At 40.2% G+C, this 20,323-nt stretch overlaps 1 protein-coding gene across 1 annotated transcript in view; it reads right to left on the bottom strand.

The window, feature by feature from the left end:
• Positions 1 to 14,198: 14,198 nt before the first annotated feature.
• LOC131591999 (hepatocyte growth factor receptor-like) overlaps positions 14,199 to 20,323 on the bottom strand; it is a 120,863-nt gene continuing 114,738 nt past the window's right edge. Inside the window, exons 19-22 of the mRNA XM_058863187.1 lie at positions 19,456 to 19,565; positions 16,832 to 16,997; positions 15,793 to 15,929; positions 14,199 to 15,646 (exon numbers count right to left, since the gene is read on the bottom strand). Of these exons, the coding sequence (XP_058719170.1) occupies positions 15,436 to 15,646; positions 15,793 to 15,929; positions 16,832 to 16,997; positions 19,456 to 19,565 (624 nt within the window). The 3' untranslated portion in view covers positions 14,199 to 15,435. The remainder of the gene's footprint in view (positions 15,647 to 15,792; positions 15,930 to 16,831; positions 16,998 to 19,455; positions 19,566 to 20,323) is intronic.

Here is a 20,323-nt window from a genome sequence, read left to right as displayed (position 1 = left end):
ACCATTTCAAAATGGTCTGTTAACCCTGACTGAGCCACAAAAGTCTCTAAACCTGGGAAAATTGGGTTTTTGTTGTGTGTACAGTGGGCAGCCTGGTGATCACATGCTGCTGACCGGCCCAGCTCGTGGCAGAGGCTGATGACAGTGGTGAGGGCTTGATCTTGCCCGTGGTGCAAGGTGGAGGGAAATAGACTAAAATGGGCCAGGTCTATGTCATACCAAGGGTTTTATATTTTAACATTTACAGGAATTTTTCATGGCCAACCAAAACAAAAGGGAAACCAAAACAAATAGTGAAGTGTTTTCAGTGAATGTCAATGGACTAATTCACCTGATGTCAGGGAGAAGCTGATGAATAAAGCTGCAGAGTCTGAAGGATGTGTGCTTGACTTCTGTGTATGCCGCACACATCTGTGTGTCCAATGTCAACTGAGATGTGCCTGACACTATATTTTATGGATTAAAGATTAGTGATACCAGGCTATAAGTACAAAAATCCCCAGTGAAATATGAGTCCTTAGGGTAGAAGGGAATCTGAGGCAATTGGCATAGATTGTAGTCTTTCTTTTCCTGTTGCAGGTTATACAGCCTTAATTTTAGGGTCTCTTTTATAGGCAATCTATATTAAAAGCTGACAATGAATGTACTTTAATCTAGTGTAGAGGGCCAAGTATGATGCTAGATATAGTGGGAGGGCTTTGGAAAAGGGAGCCAAATCTGTATTCTGTTTACCTGGAAGGGAGCCCTGGATGTAGGTACAGACTGAGGAATGAGATGCTGAAAAGCAGAGCCACAGAAAAGGACCTGGGGGTCCTGGTTGATGGCCAGTTGAATGTGAGCCAGCAGTGCCCCGGCAGCCAGGAGGGCCAGCCCTGTCCTGGGGTGCATCAGGCACAGCATGGCCAGCCAGGCAAGGGAGGAGATTGCCCAGTCCTACTCTGCACTCCTGAAACCTCACCCTGAATATTCTGGGCAGTTTTGGGTGCCACAGTATCAGAAAGATATAAAGCTATGAGAGAATGTCCAAAGGAGGGGAGCAAGGATGGTGAAGGGCCTTGAGGGGAAGCCATATGAGGAGTGGCTGAGGTCACTTGATTTGTTCAGCCTGGAAGAGACTGAGGGGAGACCTCACTGCAGTTACAGCTTCCTCCTGAGGGGAAGAGGAAGGGCAGGCACTGATCTCTCCTCTCTTGTGACCAGTGACAAGACCTGAGGAAACAGCATGAAGCTGAGTCAGGGGAGGTTGAGGTTGTATATTAAGAAAAGATTTTTCACCCAGAAGGTGGTCGGGCACTGGAACAGGCTCCCCAGGGAAGTGGCCACAGCACCAAGCCTGACAGAGTTCAAGAAGCAGTTGGACATTGCTCTCAGGGATTGGTGTGATTCTTGGGGCTGTCCTGTGCAGGGACAGGAGTTTGACTTTGATGATCCTTGTGGGTCCCTTCCAACTCAGCATATTCTGTGATTCTAATAAAAAGCTTTGAAACATATGCAGAAATTTTTTATCTATTTTAGTGCATGTTATAAAGATGATCACTTGGGTTGGAAAAGACCTTAAAGGTCTTACTTGCACCCTTCCCCTGCTGCTTTTCCTGCCCCTGCAGAGTTCAGTGATACTTTCCACTAAAGCAAGTTGCTCAAAGCACCATCCAGCCTGGCCTTCAGCACTTGTAGAGATGGGGCATCTACAGCTACTCTGGGTAACCCATTCCATTGTCTCACCACCCTCACAGTAAATAATTTCTTGCTGATATCTAATCTAAACCTATCCTCCTTCAGTTTAAGGACATCCTCCCTTTTCCTGTTGCTCCATACCCTCGTAAGAAGTCCCCCTCCAGCTTTCTTGTAGGTCCATTGAGATACTGGAAGGATGCTGTAAGCCCTCCTTGGAGTCTTCTCCAGGCTGAACAGCTCCTCTCAGCCTAGATAACGTCTAAAAATAAGAGAAGTGTTTCAGTGTAGTTGTTTTGAAACAAAATTATTTAGAACCTGAGAATTAATGTCAATGTAGAACTCTATTTCAGTTAACTCAGAGTCATTAAGTGAATTTCTACTAAGCAGATTTAACTGTGAGGTTTCATTAATAATACAAATGTAAATATGACGTAAGACTGCCTTTGCCTGGAAGTTATATATATCCCCCACTGGTAAGCCTCGGGACCTCATAAGCATATAGAGTGTGGCATTAATTTACCAGTCCTTTTTGGTAAGCATTAGGAAATAGTGAAATAAAGAATTATGTGATTCCGTGTGACGCTCTGACCACAGCAATGCACTAGATGGCACTATTGGTTTTAGTTTTACTGCTGCCTCTCCTCGGGAACTTCTCTTAATTAGCTCCTTTTGAAAACAAACATGCTGTTTCAACAGAGGGTCAGTGTACATTGTTCTGGGCTGCTGCTTTTATATTTATAGTCATGTAATCAATATGTTGGAAGGGTAATTAATTTTTAACTTCAAGCCAATTGTAGATCAAATGCCACTAGAGTTACTGGGTGGAGACAGTTTAATTTCCTTTGAAGCAATGATACTGATTAGCTGTAAAGGGTTTGCAGAGTTGCTAGAGATCCAGAAGACCTTTTGCTTTGAAATACTGGTGTTGACTTTAAAGTAACACTATTACTGTGACACAGATTAATGAGTTGTGGCATAATTCTCATAAAGTTCCACTCATGTACTTACTATATTTTGTCCTGTCAATTCCTATTTCAAAGCAGCTTTATTTGCTTTGACTATTCCGTTCCAATCAAAGGAATGGTACAAAGTAAGCATTAAGTTGATCAAACTGACTTTCTGGTTTTTATCCCTGTTCTCTCATTATCTGTCTTTGGGGTCTCTAGAGGCCTCATGGCTAAGGATGAGATGTGACCATCTGTACTACAGCGTGTAGGAAGGATGGCATGAGAAGCTTGGGTATTTTTTGGAATCTCTCCAACCCATGCTTGTCACCAGATATGATGGTGTCCTGGCCTCCTATCCCTTTCTCCTATTGTCTAGGGGCAGCTCTGTCTGTCTCTCAGGTTCCTTACTTGGAGATACTTGCTAGCTTTCAGTGCTCCTGCAGTGCTTTCAGCCCATCCCCTTGATGCATCCTTGTCCTCTGAGTTAACCTTCCTTGATCATATTTTCATCTGTTCACTCTTTCATCTTCTTCTTCGTCTCTGTTCTTTGACATTCAAGCAAACTGGAATCTCAGTGCTCTGCTCTCTATCCCCATCTTACAACTTTAACACCTTCCTTCTCCCTTTTGTAATCAATAAATGAGCCATTTTCATGGATAGGCTATTGATCACTTCTCTGACTGTTTGGATTCTTTCTGATCTTGTGTCTTTGCTTTCCATTACATAAAAATTTCACTACAGGCTCTGACTATCCACTCTTGGGCAATTCTCAGAGCCTCTCTGCTGTCCTCATCTTTGTTGATCTCTTGGCTGACTTTTGATACTTTGATCATTTAATTGGATTTCATGCTGAGTAAAACCATGGGCACTGGTTTAATCTTAAATTAAACTTTTGTTTAGTCTAACATTAAGAAAATAAGGTCAATTTCAAAACAAAAAATATTTCCGTTTCTCTTAAAAAAGCCAGACTCTTGTATTTTTATGTTTAAACTATTAATTTAATTCAGTCTGGCCTAAGCAAATATTTCTGTCCTTTCAAGTCATACTTTTGAGTAAATCTTATCAATTAATGGAACTATGTTACTGAGCTGTGCTGCAAATGTCTCTGATTTCTGCTGGAACCAAGAATAGCCGTCAGATAGATAGACACAGCCATCAGATGTTAAACTTGTCAAAATTTTAACCTTTTCAGGAAGACAAAACATCATAATTAGGAAAATGATCAGCAGAGGTTGAGGTCCACACCGTTATATTTTCTGTCAGAAATTAATATTGTGACTAATAAAGGCAGGACTGCAGTTACTACAGCAGACTGTTCTGTAGACTATAGCCTACAGTTGTTTGTAAGATATTAGATTAAGATCATGAAATTTATTCTAGTTTTGAGACAAACTAGTGATGGATATATTCAGCATACAAGAAGACTGAAAACTCAATTATCATAACCACAAGAACTGAAAAGAAAAATCTGTGCTGTCTCCCTGTCTGCCGGTTCTACAGGCTCCATTTTTCCAGTGATCTTAGTCACAGCACTTCAGAGTAGCACTTTTGTCAAATCTGACCATTCTGGGGGGCAGTGGGGTGGCAGAAGAACTTATCCCAATGTATTTACAGTAGAGGGAGTTGATGCTCAATGCGGGTGTCTGAGAATTTTAACAGCTGTGCCAGTCTTTGTACAGAATATGCCATTACCAGTGTGTGTGTGTAAGCACTGCTGAAGAAACAACTCGTCTCAGGAGTTTGAGAGAACGTCATCCCTTGCCTACTGGTCTCACAGAGGTCTCTGTTGGGGTCAGTGGCCTCAGAGAGCACTTGTTAGAAGAAAACACCTCCTGGCACCCTTGGACATTTTTTCCATGCATCAGGCTTGACATGAGGGGAGAGAGTGGCAGGAGTGTTGGTATAACATAGCAAACGTGGAGCCTCAGTGCTTTTCCTTCCTTACCTTCCCAAGTCTAATGTTTCCATCTTTCCAAATATCATAACTTCCTATTACACCATGAACAATGTCTTAATTGTGCCCTTAGCTTTGCTCTGCTTCCTGAATCTGGCCTGTTTTCTGCCTTACCCATCCATGAATAAGTGCTCAAGAAATTACTTTTTGTACAGCTCCCTTTTAGGCCAGAGATTTCTCATTCTTTGGTATTGCGTGGTTGGATTATGCAATTTATTCAAAGTTAATGTATCAAAGTTTGTTAAAATAGAGACAAAGGAAGTGTGGAACCACTAAATACCTATGTATTCAAATATATGTGTTACGTAAAATGAATGTAATATTCTTTTAATGCAGGCTAAGGGATGAAGGATTAGAGTTCCAACTAGTTTGAGTTCCTGCTCCTGGCTTTGCTGCAGCTCCTTGGATAAAAGTTGTCCTATTGAGGCAGCTTTCCTGACTGCAGTGGTTCAACTAAGGTAATCACAAAAGAATGAGTTAGGGGAGGGACATAATCTCAAGACAAAAGTATGATATAGACTAATAAAAAAGGGTCTTGGTGTATTGCAGACCCATCTAACTTGTATGACCAGAACATTCCTCAAGCAAGTTGTTTATTTGCCTTGTTTGCACCTAGAGTCACATTTCTCAATCTGTTTGTGGAAAAAAACCTCTAAGCACATAATGTGCGGTAGTATGTTTTTTGTCCAGGCAACTTGGGTTATATTATTGGCGACTTAATTTAGCCGTGAGCAACACAACCACTGACGTAATCACTCTATAAAGTGGTACATTTTGAGAGTACCAAGTTTATCTTTGGCACCACACTTTAGAAATATAGAAATAAAAATAGACTGGGAAGAACCAGCAAGAAGAAACTGAATATGTTAAGAAAATAAAAGCTATGACTAAGGGAGGAAAAGAACTTTTTAATGAGAAAAAAAGAGATTAAGATGGGGCATCTTTGCTTAAATTTTTTCTATAGATAACCTGACAGCTGTTTGTTGCTTGTGTAGCCAGTTTTGGGGCAAAAAGAAGGATATGGGTCTCATACTGAGTGAGAAAGATTTAGAAAAGAAATCCAGAACACTATACAAATAATGAAACCTTGAAATCCTTGTAAGCTTGTACAAGTGGATTTTTAAAAGAAAACATTAGACAAATGTTTGCCAAGGCAGCTTAAGTGTGTTCACCCTATCTTAGTGACATGGGTTGGACCAAATAATCTCCTGACACATCTTCCAGCCCTTTATTTCTGTGCAGGTGCTTTGAAATGTATTTATGAAAACCACTCTCTGCAAACTAGGCAGTAGTATTCATTATAATAAAGGAAAACTTGTATCTTCAAAACTGGTTCTTTCTGCTAATTCTCAGGTCAGCTTTCCTCTTCAGGCTTGGCACTAGGCATTTTCATAGCAGGCTGAAATTTTCATTAGCTGTTTAATCAGAGGAGTGTTTGATTAGAAGCATCATGAAAGGAAACAAGGAGGCTTTTAGGTTGACATTTCTACAATTTTCAGTATTTCCTAATCACAAATAATTTTGTTCATGATTTCCTTAACAAGTCTTCCTAAGAGTGATTGGTTTTTGAGCTGTATGCAGTGGTCTGTGTTGCTGGTTAATACCTTCATGTTGAACAGTGTATTGATGTTAGCTGATCACAGAGGTAGGATGGATGTGATGGTATTTCAACAGCATTTTGTCAGTTTTCCCTTGTCTTGATTTAAAAATGATTGTAGGCCAAGGAACAGCTCTCATATTCTCTAAGTGTAGCTTGGCTCTGTGGGAAGATGCGATATATATGCAATCTGTACCTAAAGAGAACCCACTGCACAACCTAAGTGTCTGCATTTGTGGATACCTTTCACATACATGAAAAACAGAACACTGGCATTGCAAAACATAGATAAGCCAAAGCAGCAGCCTTCCTTGTTCAGATCCCCTGTATCTGACAGCTTACTGCTTAGTTCTGCTTTACTACTGAACAGAAGTTCCCTTGCAACTGTGCAAATCTGTCACTTTATGCTCAGATATTTGGAACTTGCAGTACATCTGGGAAGTGAAAAAATGCTGGGAAGCGTTTCAGATCTTGCAGTTGAGCACTTCAAACAGATGGCTTTATTCCAGAGAGAGCTCTTCCAGCTTTTAAAATTATTACTCATAAAATTTGACCTAGCTATTTAGGGGTATTAGTAAGGTGGTGGGGAGGGGTGGAATTAAACTTGTAGAAAATAGTGTTGGGTACCTTGAGCAGCAAAATCCTTTGATCTTCTTGCAGTCTCTAATTTTCTGATTGTGGCTGAATGGAGGAATGATGGACAAAGTTTCTATATTCTCATTCAGGTGATAAAGGATGTTTGGTGTGTTGTTTTTTGTTGGGTTTTTTTCACTGAAATGAGATCTTGTTGATTTGAATTCAGGTTGAAAATACCAGAGTGTTGATCCTGTATGTTGTACTTTATGAATGAGTCATGAGCCTGTTTTATACTATCTGCTTGGCAGACTAGTGCAGAAGCACAATATGAAAAACATGATCTAAACAAAGCATTTTTTAAAGCAAAGATATTTGTTATTGGCTTTTCAGTATGGGCCATTAGCTTCATGGATGCTACTTTCCCTGCAATGAAGCCACTATTTTAACATCATTCATTATTTTATGCAGTAAAATATGTAACTACATAAATTTTATGATAAGTACTGTAAGGACTTGGGAAGAGGAGTCTTGGGAGAAGTGCTGTGTCAATAATGATTTGTTCATCACAGTAGTAATAATATAAACATATTGTTCATCACCATCCAGATATCTTCCTATTTAGAATTATCTACAGAGAATAATAATGGGTAGGTATTTGTACATGGAACCTCCATGTGATGATGCCTTCTTGGTAGAGTCCCATGGTAGAGGCAGTAACCAGGAATTTACCAAAAGTATTTGGTAAATCAGTTTTGGCAGACAGATGAACCCTCAAGTACTGTAGAGAAATGTAGTTTCTGCCAAATAACTCAAAATCAGTTTCCCTTGCATCAAACTCAGCTTTCAAAAGACACAAAACCTATTTCAAGGTGACTAGAATGGCTAATAGAACATAATTCCCTTAATCAATCCAAATGAATTGGCAGATACGTTTTGAATCTCCTAGATACATGACATAGATTTAAACATATTTTAAAATAATTTATTTTGTATTTTTGTGATTGTCTTAAGGAAATTCTGCTGATACAAATTAATAATAAGATTCCTAGCAAATGTATTTTATCACTGTTATTGGAGATGTACAGATATTTTTTCAGGATATTTTTGAGTAAACTTAATATTCATAAAAAGAAGTTAAAATAGTTCTGACATAGATGTCCTTTGTTTACCTGCATTTCATACAGCAGCCCAGGTTATACCTTTCAATGAGGTGAGCTTGGTTCCATCACTTCATGACATGATTCATGGGAACTGCATTTGCCTGACAATTTTTTACCCTCTTCCCATCTGATTCAGAGCTACTGTTCAAAAATTCTGACAATAGCCGCAACAATTTGGTGCTCAAAGATATATGGAGGATACAGAAGTGCTGGAGCATTTTTGCAATTAATGATCTACTGACCTTTGAGGGAAATGTTTCAATGCTGTTGCAATTCCTGTGGCCAGGTGGCAGATATATCACATAGGCATGGCTAATGATTTAATAGACCAGGTAATTTCAATAGATGCATTTCCAGTAGCTGACAATGAATGAAGAAGCTATTCATTTAATTACATTTCTCTACAAAATGCAAAAGTCACATGGTGAAAGTGTTTTTAACTTCTGATGGTGGTTGTCATTCCTGTAGCAGTCTTTTCTTCCAAGGTTTGCTTCAAGAAACCGGTAAGATGCAATCGGAGTTGGATGTGACTCACTCCTTGTTACGTTCCACTTGCTGATGAGGGTGTATGTTTTGTCACATCTTCCCATGTGTTTGCCATCAGTTCCCTACCATGAGCTCCAATAGGCTGCAGCCCCACTGTCTTTCATAAATTGCCTTTATTTTATATTGAGCCACACAAGATAGAGAATATACCATTGTTGTCTGGAGGCCTTTTTTTCTTCCTAATTAAATTTCAAACTCTATTTTTAGCATTTGTGTTCAGCTTTGTCACACTTGCAAAGCATGCCAACTGCCCCAGAGAGCCTCCTGGCAGCTGAGGTGTCCATGTTTGGTCATGCACCCTAAAGTTTTTGGCAATAACATTTTTCACATCCTAAAGGAGGATATTCAACTGTCATTTGTGCCAGAGAGGGTCACAATGTGTGCTTGATAATTAGAACCTGGCAAGTGTTAATGCATGGTGTTTGCAGAAATGCACAGAGCCTCAGAGGCCCAAGCAAGGATGACTTTCCTGTTAAATTGTAATGAATATAAAAAAAACGTTTGGCAGATAGTGATGAAACAGCACTGGGCTGCATCAAAGTACTTACTGCTGAAACAGAAAGCACATGGGAACCAGAGGGTCTCCCTGGGCTGAATATGACAAGGATTTACCTTCTGCTGAGGGTCTCTCCCCAGACATTGTGTGTATTGAGGAGGCTGCTTGCTCTTGAAAGGAAAGCACCAAAATTAATAGTAACAGCAGCCATGGAAGCAGATTTTCTTACAAAACAGAAATCTTTTCTCTTCTGTGCTCTGTGAGGTCATGGAGTGGCTGCAAATGCTTAACCTTAACCAGAAAGACTTTTGGTATCCTCACTGGAAGTAAATGTACTTGTAGTGTTAGCAGGTGGATGGGGATTGCAAAAGGAAAATTCAGGTTTAGTGTCAGAGCACAGTTCTGGGGTGAGAGACTGATTTCCACTGGGCTGGTGTCTGTTGAGTCAACAAAGTTGTTCTGAGTTCTCCCTGTTGTCTGTGAGATCACAATTTCTTGTAAATGTTTTTACTAATCAGTTTGGCACAATCCTAAGGTTTCCTGTGTCTATCTTTCATGCTCGGAATACTCAGTTCATGACCTGTTTGTTGAAAATAATGTAAATTGGAATTTTAAGGAATAGATGTTTTGCTTAGTGAGTAAAAAAACTATTATGATTTCTATTTCATTTATCTGCTGTGACCTTTTCCTCTGATACAGTATTATGGCTGAATCCCAGAAATGAAATATCTGAAGGGAGAGTTTCATCTTTAGGTATAAAATTATTTTGAGGCCCTTTTGCAGTTTCTCACCTGTACTGTTTTTGCCACTGCAACCTCATAATTTATTTATGTAAAGCATGTAGGGCTCTTTTTCATGACTAATTTTAACACTGGAGACAGAAAATTAGCAATATGCTAAGCCTTAGCAACCCAGTGGTACTGTGTACCATTTTCCTTTGTTTTGGAAACCTTTAATATTGTTGGAAGTATTAAAAATCTTCCTCAACAGAGGCAAGTTTCTCTCAGTGGATTAAAAATCTTCCTGAATAGAGGCAAATGACTCTCAATGGTTGAATTAATAGTGCACTCAAAAAGTTGATGTGAAATCAACAGGAAAAATTCTGTGGGGTGAGGATATCCCTTCCTATTTTTCAATCTCTTGGCTTTGTGTAGGGTATCTGTTATGCAATGTTTTGACCACGGGCCCCATCCACTGTTAATATTCCTGCGGTGGGAAGCCTGACAGTGTAAGTCAGCTGCAGATCTACTGCAGTGTGTACCTGCTTTAATCAAAATTAGGATGAAAAGCTGAGCATGGGAAGACTGTGATTCTGTTGACCCTTTCAAAAATGCAATATGTAGCATCCCTGAGAAATCATGAGAAGTAATCAGAGGAATGTGTTACAAATCTGGTATTTAAGTTCTGACCATCATTTGACTGTGTGTTACGCTGGTTTAGATTGAAGACCCTGGTATTAATAGCAGACTGTGTCAAAACCTTTGAGATTTTTTTACTGACTTTTCAGGGAAATCCTAAAAATTTATTGGGAGGTAAATTAAATACAAATAATTAGAATAAAAAAATGGATTGGTCTTGTATCATAGCAGAATGTTTTCATTCTTAGCTACTAATTTCAATGCCTTTTTCACAGAATAAAAGAATTGTTGCCCTTCTCTGAACATGCTCCAGCATCTCAACATTCTTCCTAAATTGGGGAGCAGAGAAGTGGACACAACACTCAAGGTGTGGCCTCACCAGTGCTGAGTGCAGGAAAAGAATCACTTCCCTGGTCCTACTGGCCACACTACCCCTGATCCAGGCCAGGATGCCATTGGCCTTCCTGACCACCTGGGCACACACTGGCTCATGTTCAGCCTGCTGTCAATGAGATGGTGTGCATCAAAATATTTTTGAGTAAGTACCAAATGTTCCCCTGAGATAAGACACTAGGGAAATGAGCTTGTAGGGACTGACAGGACAGTGTGTATGGGAGTGTTTGTGGGGTACCCACTTAAAATGCTCTTCACAAAAGGAAATTTGTGAATTCAGTGGGAGACATCTCGTGTAACAGGGAGGAAGTGTGTGGGAGAAGGGTGAGGCTGTCTCCTCTTGTTCCAGAAGCAAGAGCCCTGTGTCTTTTTCTTTTCAGTTGTCACAGATACAAAACACTTTGCAGACATGAAATGCGGGAGGGATGACCCTGAGTGGCACAGATTGAGGTACTTGAAATTTCTTGTGGATCATGACTGATTAGGGACTTTGATACCAAACACAAGTGCTGGCATCCTTGTTGGGCCACGCAGGTACTCCTTATGATACCTAAATTCCAAGCTTCAAATGCCACCCCAACTCTAAGTGCATCAAGAATTGTAAGGCTGCATGGGTACAGCCTGTGGTTAGGCAAGAGGCTTCCTATTCAAACTATGCCATCCATAGTTGTTGATGGCCAGTATTTGGCATCTTTCTCTGATGTATTAATGGTTAGGAGGCTGATAAACTGTGTATTTGATTTATTGGTGCATGCTGTATTTTTAGATTTCTGAGCTTTTTCCCCTCTATCTCACAGTTCCACAGGTTGCTCTTTCCATGTTAGTCAGAAAAAGCATACAGATAGACTTGTCAGTTTAACAGTCAATGGGAACAGTAATTATAGCACTAGGAGCTTAAAGTATTACAAGAATTCATTTTAATAACATGTTTATTCGGTCATAACAACAACTATAAACATAAGTACCATTCAGCTCTTTGCAGATATATGAACTTACTAACATCAAATCTTTACCAGAATCACATATTCTTACAGGTGTCCCAGACACAACATTAACTTTATTAAGCAAAAGTTCATAAATAGTAAAAATGTCCTCTGTTTCACATTGCAGCATTCCTCAAGCATGTACGTACAAGTTTGGAGTAACTTCTCCAAATCTATGTGTCATAAACTTCCTTAGCTGTTTTAACAACCATAGAGATGATTTTTTTTTGCCTGCAGCAAAGCCTTTTGTCCTTGAGCAATCTACAATTAGTATCACTCTCAGCAGACATGAAAGTTCATTTCTGAAATGAAAGTGGTGATGAAACACAATACAATATTATCTGCTCATAGCTTGCCTACACACTCTGCCCTCATTATAAATCTTTCAGTTATAACACAGTCTCCCAAGAACAATATATCTCCCTTATATCAGTTCTTTATCTGCATTAGCTGTCTTTGAAGATCTTAAAATGGTTGCCCTGCAGCAATGCAGATATTATATTTATGGTGGAGTGTGTTTACAGTCAGTTCTTATCCTTTTTAATATTTACACAGAATTTCTTAAGGTTGCTACAGTTTATGAATCATGTACATTGACATACGTTTTCTGAAATGTTCACAGTGCAGTATTTTGTGGCCTAACCAAACTTTGTAAATGTCATTAAAAATAAACTTTTTTTTAATATAAAAATAGAATACTTTATGTGTTTACACCAGCAAACCCAGTTCTATCCTATTCTAAACAAACTATACAGTAGTATGCACAGAATTCCACAGGAACAGAAATGACATGTGATGTTTGCCCTAAAGTTATAGTACTCTTCCCTAATGAATAGAAGTTTTATTTACTGTCTCTTTCCAAAATTGTTTCTCTGGTCATAACTTAGCATTAAAAGTAGATAATTCACTGGGCTGTGTAATCCAAGAAGAGAGTAAAGAGGGCCTAAAGCCATTTCTTCTTATCAGTTTTCTCTGCTCTTCAGGGCTGGTATGAAGAAGTTACTGATATGCCTGCTATGGTGGTGTCTTTTTAGGTCAGGGCTGCCTGCAACACCTCTGCTCCTTACTCACCTTTGTCAGTAGCTCCACCCAAGGGTAGGTGGCAGAGCCTCAGCTGCTCACCAAGTGACTCACCGGACAGCAGCCTTCAAGTTTTAATTCAGAGTGATTCATTGTTTATTGAAAGAAATAGAGGCTTTTCATTTTTCAGCAAGAGATCTGTTGCTATAAACTGTTTGACTCAAAGAAATGTTTGAATGTTGGAATAATGTTGACACTAGGAATGCTTTACGCCAGATGATTTTCCCTTTGTTTTTTGTACCGTCTGACTATACTAGAGAACTAGTGACATAGAATCAGAGAATCATAGAATGGCCCAGGTTGGAAGGGACCTTGAAGATCATATAGTTCCGGCCCCTCTGCTGTGGGTACAGTGATGAATGCTGAAAATTCCAGGGATGGGGCATCCACAACTTCCCTAGACCACCTGTTCCAGTGTGTCACCACCCTCACAGTAAAGAATTTTTTCCCAATACATAATTTAAACCTACGGTCTTTCAGTTTAAACTATTTCCCCCTTGTTCTGTCACTACATGCCTTTGTAAATTGTCTTGTTCCATCTTTCCTGCAAGTTCCCTCCAGGTTCTGGAAGGCCACAATAAGGTCACCCCAAAGCCTTCCCTCTTCCAGGCTAAACAATCCAAATTCTTGCAGCCTTTCCCCACTGAAGGGGTGCTCCAACTCTCTAATCATCATGGTTGATGACTGATGCCCTTCCTGTGATGGGGGCCCAGAGCTGGATGCAGCATTCCAGGTGGGGTCTCACCAGAGTGGGCCAATGGGGCAGAATCCCCTCCCCTGACCAGCTGACCCCCCTGCTCTTGATGCAGGCCAGGATACAAGGATTGGCTTTCTGGGCTGGGAGGGCACTTGTCCTGCTCATGTCCAGCCTCTCATGCAACCCAAGTCCTTCTTGGCAGGGCCACTCTGGATCTGTTCCTCCCCCAGCCTGTGGTGATTCTGGGGTTTGCCCTGACCCAGCAGCATCACCTTGCATTTGGTCCTGTTAAAACTCATGGCATCCCCACCAGCCCACTTCTTGAGCTTGTCCAGGTTCCTCTGGATGGCATCCCATGCTTTGGGTGTGCCAACTGCACCACTCAGCTTGGTGTCATTTGCAGATTTGCTGAAGGTGCCCTTGAGCCCTTTGTCAGTCATTAATGAAGATGTTCAATAACACTGGTCCCAGTGCTGACCCCTGAGGGACGCCACCTGTCACTGATGACCATTGGGACTCTGAGCCATTGATCATTACCCTGTGGATGTGACTGTCCAGACAACTTCTTATCCATCTAACACTCCATCCACCAAATCCGTCTCTCTCCAGTTTAGAGGAGATGTTGTGGGGGCCATGGCAAAAGCTTTACAGAAGCCCAGATAAATGGTAGCTGGTAGCCCTTCCCTTGTCCACTGGTGCAGCCAGTCCATCATAGATGGCCACTAGGCTGCTCAGGCAGGACTTGCCCTTGGAGAAGCTGTGCTGGTATCTTGAATCCTGGTGAAGGAGCACCCTGTCCTTCTCGTGCCTTCTAAGAGGATCCGTTCCATGACCTTCCCAGACACAGAGGTGAGCCTGACAGGATGGTAGTTCCCAGAGTTGTTTTTTGTTCTCTTCTTAAATATAGGTACACTGTTCCCCTTTTTCCAGTCACCTGGAACTTTCTCTGGCTGCCATGACCTTTTGAATATCATGGAGAGCAGCTTGGCAATTACATCAGCCAATTCCTTCAGGACTCTGGAATAGATTTCATAAGGTCCCATAGGCTTGTACACATTCAGGTTCCCTGGGTGGTCATGAACATGGTCTTCACTTACAGTGGGAGGGGCTTGCTCTCCCAGTCCTCATCCTGGTGTCCATCCATTCAAGAGGTGTGGGAAGAGATGTTGCCATTGAAGACTGAAGAAAGTACCTCAGGCTTCTCCTCGTCCATCAGCATTGTTTAACAGAGGGGGAACACCTTCTTTGGCCTTATTTTTTCTGATTAATGTAGCTGTAGAAGCCCTTTCTGTTATTCTTTGAATCCCAGGTTCAGCTCCAGTTTTGTCTTGGCTTTCCTCACCCACTCCTTACTCAGTCATATTGTTCTATACTTATTTTACTGCTCACCATTTCTTGATTTTGATTTCTGTTAAGACACCATGAGGCCGGCTGTCTTGGCTGCCCAGGTTCTTAGAAACCTTGTTGATGTAGTTCAAAAATACAAAGTTTGCCCCATGTGGGATGAAAATACATTTTAAACTCTTGTAATTCTCATCGCATTTCTTGGCCTTTTGTGTGAAAACCATTTCGGCACTGCTCATTATCCTAAAGTACATGCACAGTAGCAGTCCTTCCAGCCATACTGATTGATATTCTGCTTTCATGGCATTAATGATGAATCTTTGTTCTTGCGTCTCAGCACACATTAATAACAGTTTGTGGGAACTAGCTCTGGATGGTAGCACACCACATTTCCATTTGGTAAACTGATGGCGTTCTCCAAACACTTGGAAATTATTGTGATGGTTTATGGAATCCTGTATCCTTAAACAATATGATATTGTGTCCTTGTACTAGTGCAACTTGGGCAACAACATAAACATGTGCAACAGTGTTCTCACAAAGACCGGGCAGTAAAAACTAGTGGACAAAATGTTTTTCTTTTTGTTCATACAACCAAGAATGGAATTTCCTTAATTTCAGACATACCCGTCATGTGTCAACATCCACATCTGTGTTGTCTTGTGATGAGAGAAGAGAAGGATAGGGAGCAATGCACTTCACATTGACATAAGTAGCATTGACATGAACATAGTGTTCCCCAATAAAAGTGGAGAAGATTGTTGATATTTTTGAAACAAGTTCAGAAAATGCTGGACGCATCTCAGGTTTCGGATGCCAGCACTTCAGCATGACTTCATACCTGCCATTCAAATAAAAGAAGTGTTCAATTATGAAATCACATCAAGGGAAAAAAACCTCAAACTCTCTCTTTCCTCCCACAGTCTCAATTACCATAGTACCAGAAGGATCAGCATTTGCAGAAGCCTTTGCAGACTATTTACTTACAGTGGATCAGGGCAGTATTCAGGTTGCAGCAGCCTTCTTCCTTGTAGTAAGTAAACAGTTATATCAAAAGAATTTACATCAGGATAAGGTGGTGCCCCTCGTGTCATAAGTTCCCATAACAATACACCAAAGGACCACTAAGAAAACAAAGAAATAAATAAAAAGTTAAAGGGTTGGAGAGCTTTACATTCCTGTTTTAGAAGAAGGTTTGACAGATTTAAGCATTCAACTGCATGGATTTTCCCTTTGAAAAGTTGTTTTACTGCATTCAGCTTTCTTTTAAGTGGGCTAATAAATGCTGTAGGGACTTGAGGAGCCACTTAAATAAGAGCCAGAGAATCTCAACTAAGTAAATGAAAGAAAATAAAAGCCTATAGGGCTTCTACTTTGCTGGTATAAATTGGCAGACCTCTTTTGAGGTTAATGGAGCTCTGCCAGTTTACATGAACTGATGATCTGACTAACTCTGTGTAAATACATGCTGAAGACAATATACATGGTGAAAATTCTAGGCATCAGAGGTCAATCTGAATCTGGATTGAACAGAGAGCTAAAAGACAAAGCAATCCACCCAACTGACTTCATTGTAACAATTTTTTCTTCATAAATGGCTAGGTAATACTTGAGATTGCTGTAGGCAGCCAGTAAGTATTTATAAAGCAAATAAAGTGTTTTGGAGAACTATTAACTTTTACAAGTCGCCAAGTTAACCTGTTCTGTCAAGCTTTTCAAAGCCCCTCCTATAGCAGGGTTCAGCTCCAGCCTGACTTCTTAGAATGTTCTTAGTTTCCCTTGGAACATGGTTAAACTCCTAGTTCTTTCATGAGCAGTAAGATATAATCAGGTCAACAACTTCTTGCTTTGTGATTGGGACAAATACACTTTCTGGATGTAGAAAGACTCTTTTATTCTTATGTGAACAAAAGTTAGATTCAAATATAAGTTTTGATTTGGAGTTGTTCCATTATTAAATACTAGAAGGATGCCTCAGGCAATATAAAAGAAATAAATAGATGATACAAATATGTCTGTACATTACCACATCTGACTTTGTTGTGAACTTCTGAGTTTGTAAACTTTCTAAAGCCATCCATTTCACTGGCAGTTTAGCTCCTGTTTTATTGTGCACACTGTAGTATTCTTTATCATACACATCTCTAGCAAGACCAAAATCAGCAACCTTGACAGTGAATTTTTCATCCAACCTAGAGAAATGACAAAAGGTATTTGCAACTGAGTAGGCAAGATTTACCTTGTTGGTGGATTATAATGACTGACTTGCATTTTTGAGACTCACTTTCGATAGCAGTATTTTATTTGGGATATATGAACTAATGTAACACAAACAAAAGTGCAGCAAAGTATATTTGACACCCATTTTGCACAGTGAATGAACTCAGGAAATTACTGATATTGTTTTGATAATACAATTTGAATTACAGTTTAAAAAAAAATTCTATGTATAAAAAGACTTTTGCTAATAGCCTATAAATCCTGATTGAGTTCTACCTCATTTCTTCCACAGCTGTTTTTAACTCTGTATCCTTAAAACCTGCTCATTTTCATTTCCAAGTCAATGCATCGCCTTTCCTACTTACTCTTAGTTTTGATAAGGAGGGATCCATCATTATCTCAGTGACTGCCTTTATGGAATGATGTAGTTATTAACTGTAGCTACTGATGCGTTTGATGTCTGTTGTGGGGGAAAATGTTGTCATAACAAAAGTTCTGTTGGGTTACAGCTCAGCAATACCAGAAGACCTCCTTAGCTTTGCTTCTCCTAAGCTTGGTAATTGTCCTGGTAAGTGGTGTCATTGTCACAGAGTGTGGGTGTTGGCATTTTCAAGCCTATCCCTCTTTACATGTGCAGACCTAGTCACAGCAAGCACTTCCTTTTGGGCTTCTTTACAGCATCACACAGTCACAGAATGGGTGTGGTTGGAAGGGGCCCCTGAAGATCATTTAGTTCACCACTATCTCCCCTGCTCAAAGCAGGGTCTGCTACTGCAGGTTGCTCGGAACCATCACCAGGTGGGTTTTGAATATCTGCAAGGATAAGGACTCTGCTACCTCTCTGGCAACCTGGGCCAGTGTTCAGTCATCCATACAATAAAAGCTTTACTATGTTTAAATGTTATTTTCTCTATTTCAATTTATGCCTGCTGCCCCTTGGCCTGTCCTTAGAAGAATCTGTCTTCCTCTTCTTTAATCCACCATATCAGGTATTCATGGATAAGATGCCCTTGAACCTTCTCTAGGCTAAATTATCCAGTCTCTCTCAGTGTCAACACATGGCATTTCCTTGTCTTGAGTTTATGAGGTTTCTGTCTGGGCAACTCTGGTCTGTTTAAGTCCCAATGCATGGGACAGAACCATCTGCTGTATTTACTGATGTTGTAATTTAATCTGATGAAGGGAGTAGGAGGGAGCTTTGATGGGTCAACAGCAAACAGTCATTGCAGGTTCCTGCACTGTTTCCAGGATAGTGGAATATAGTAAAGAATCGCTGATGACTGTATTTGCATGCTGGCTTCCTTTCTGATAGACATCACCACAGTAGCAGGGCCTGTACTGAGTGTTGGATTGTACATGGCCACTGGGGAATGTGGGTCTTGTGGCAGCAGCCCTCCAGGCTCTGGAGTACTGATCCCTATAGAGGTACAAAAGCAGTCGTTCAGTGGTCATGTGAGATACCCTGAGAGCTGTTCCTTCCTCACCCAAGGAAGAGACAATAGGCCAAGAGAAATGTCCTGTTGCCACTATTTGGACTTTGATTAGATGAACTAGGTCTTTTGTTCAGTAACCCAAAGCATTTCTTCTTAGGAAATCTGAAAATCGGTTTGTGGCTTTTTTCATCCCTTAAAAATCCCAATGCCTGTAAGAAAAAGTTCTTTTTCAGAGGATGTTCTGCAGCACAGGTGTGCACCCTTGAAAGAAGAATAAGACATTTGATGTCACAGGTTAATGACCTTTTTGCAGCCAGAGTTCCAGTTTATGATGTGCTAAAAATAAACTTGAATGTTTAAGGCTGTGTCTCATTAATTCACAACATCAGTGATAAATCAGCATAATCATATTGGCAACTCCTGTACCAGTTCTTCTTTGTGGGAACTGAACTGTCTGGCTTCCCAGACACTAGTAAGATTCTTTGAATGTTAATTTGTGTGCCTAGTTGAGCCAAAGTAAGCTCATACTCATGTAATGAAAGACTATTCTCAAGAAGTCTCACTGGTGTTTCTCTGTGTTCCTGTTTTTCTCACAAAGTTCCCCTGTGTTCCCCTCCCTTGGTTAGGTGTGGCAGCAGAGACATGCTGCTTCTGAAGAGGCTGGGTGGAAGCACAGCAAGTTGAGGCAACAGCAGTTTAACTTCCCTTAGGAGATGCCTTTTATACTCTAACCAATGATTTTGAGAGGCTACACTTTCACCTCAGCTTTCTTATTTCTCACACTCAAAAAAAAGCTTATGTGTAAGAAATGAGCCCTTAGCAAGATGAGTAGCTCATCAGAATGCAAGACAAACATCAGTATAATTGCAGAGCAATGAAAAAAATACCATCTTTTGACTAAAAAATACCAGAATCCTGGACACTTCAGTTTATCTCATCTCACTGTTTTACACAGAAGAGTGTGGTAATGTGGCTGAAAGTAGATGTTTGTACTTACATACAGTTTCTTGCTGCCAGATCTCTATGGACAAACTTTTTACTTGCAAGGTATTTCATTCCTTTTGCGACTTGAAGGCCAAATCCAATTAAATCTTTTACTGTTGGATTCTGTAAAATACAAACATTTATGATAAAATGAATGCAGAAGTTAAGGATCAGACTGCTTTATGCTGTGACTCTTTAGGTTTTACACAACTCTCCTGCCACCAGAATGATCAAGAAAGGTTTGTTCTTGTGGTAAAACGGGTTTAAGTTTAGGAAGACTTGCCCCCAGAGAGAAAACACACTATAAGAAAACAAAAGAGCTGACAGTCTCCAGAAGAGGAGAGTTTGCAGCATAAGCAGCATAACCTGGCCTGGGAAGTGGAACAGTACGCTGAAACCTCAGCATCACAGATGATACACAAAATTCACGTATGTGGACTTAAGAGTGATAGCAGTAGAAGGTACTAACTATGAACTTGGAGCTTATCAGCTGGAGATGACCAAGAAAAGAGAAACTCCTAGTTGGGACAAAATAGGTGCCTCAGTATGATGTAATGAAAAAGGTAAATGAGACCTTAGCAGTTACCAGAGGAATATTTCTGGCAGTGATTGTTAACTCTTTCTGCTTGCCTACATGGTGAGATGATACTCAAAATGTTAAATATCAAAATAAGCATAAACATAAACCTTTATGACAATCATATAACTTGTTATGCAATAGTAAAGATCCTACAGATTTTTGTGGTTTTGACATTACTCTGTATAATTTTCTTCTGTGGAACAAGCTGATTCAACGGTGGTCATCATTCTATTTATTTCAGGAAAGACTGTTACAGACAAGGGCCCTGGTGCTTGTAGAATGAAAGAAGCTCAAATGGGAG

The sequence above is a fragment of the Poecile atricapillus genome, chromosome W, assembly GCF_030490865.1.
Source record: "Poecile atricapillus isolate bPoeAtr1 chromosome W, bPoeAtr1.hap1, whole genome shotgun sequence".
NCBI classification, from domain to species: Eukaryota; Metazoa; Chordata; class Aves; order Passeriformes; family Paridae; genus Poecile; species Poecile atricapillus.
Note: the sequence above shows the minus strand (reverse complement) of the source record. Positions and strands in the feature narration are given on the sequence as shown.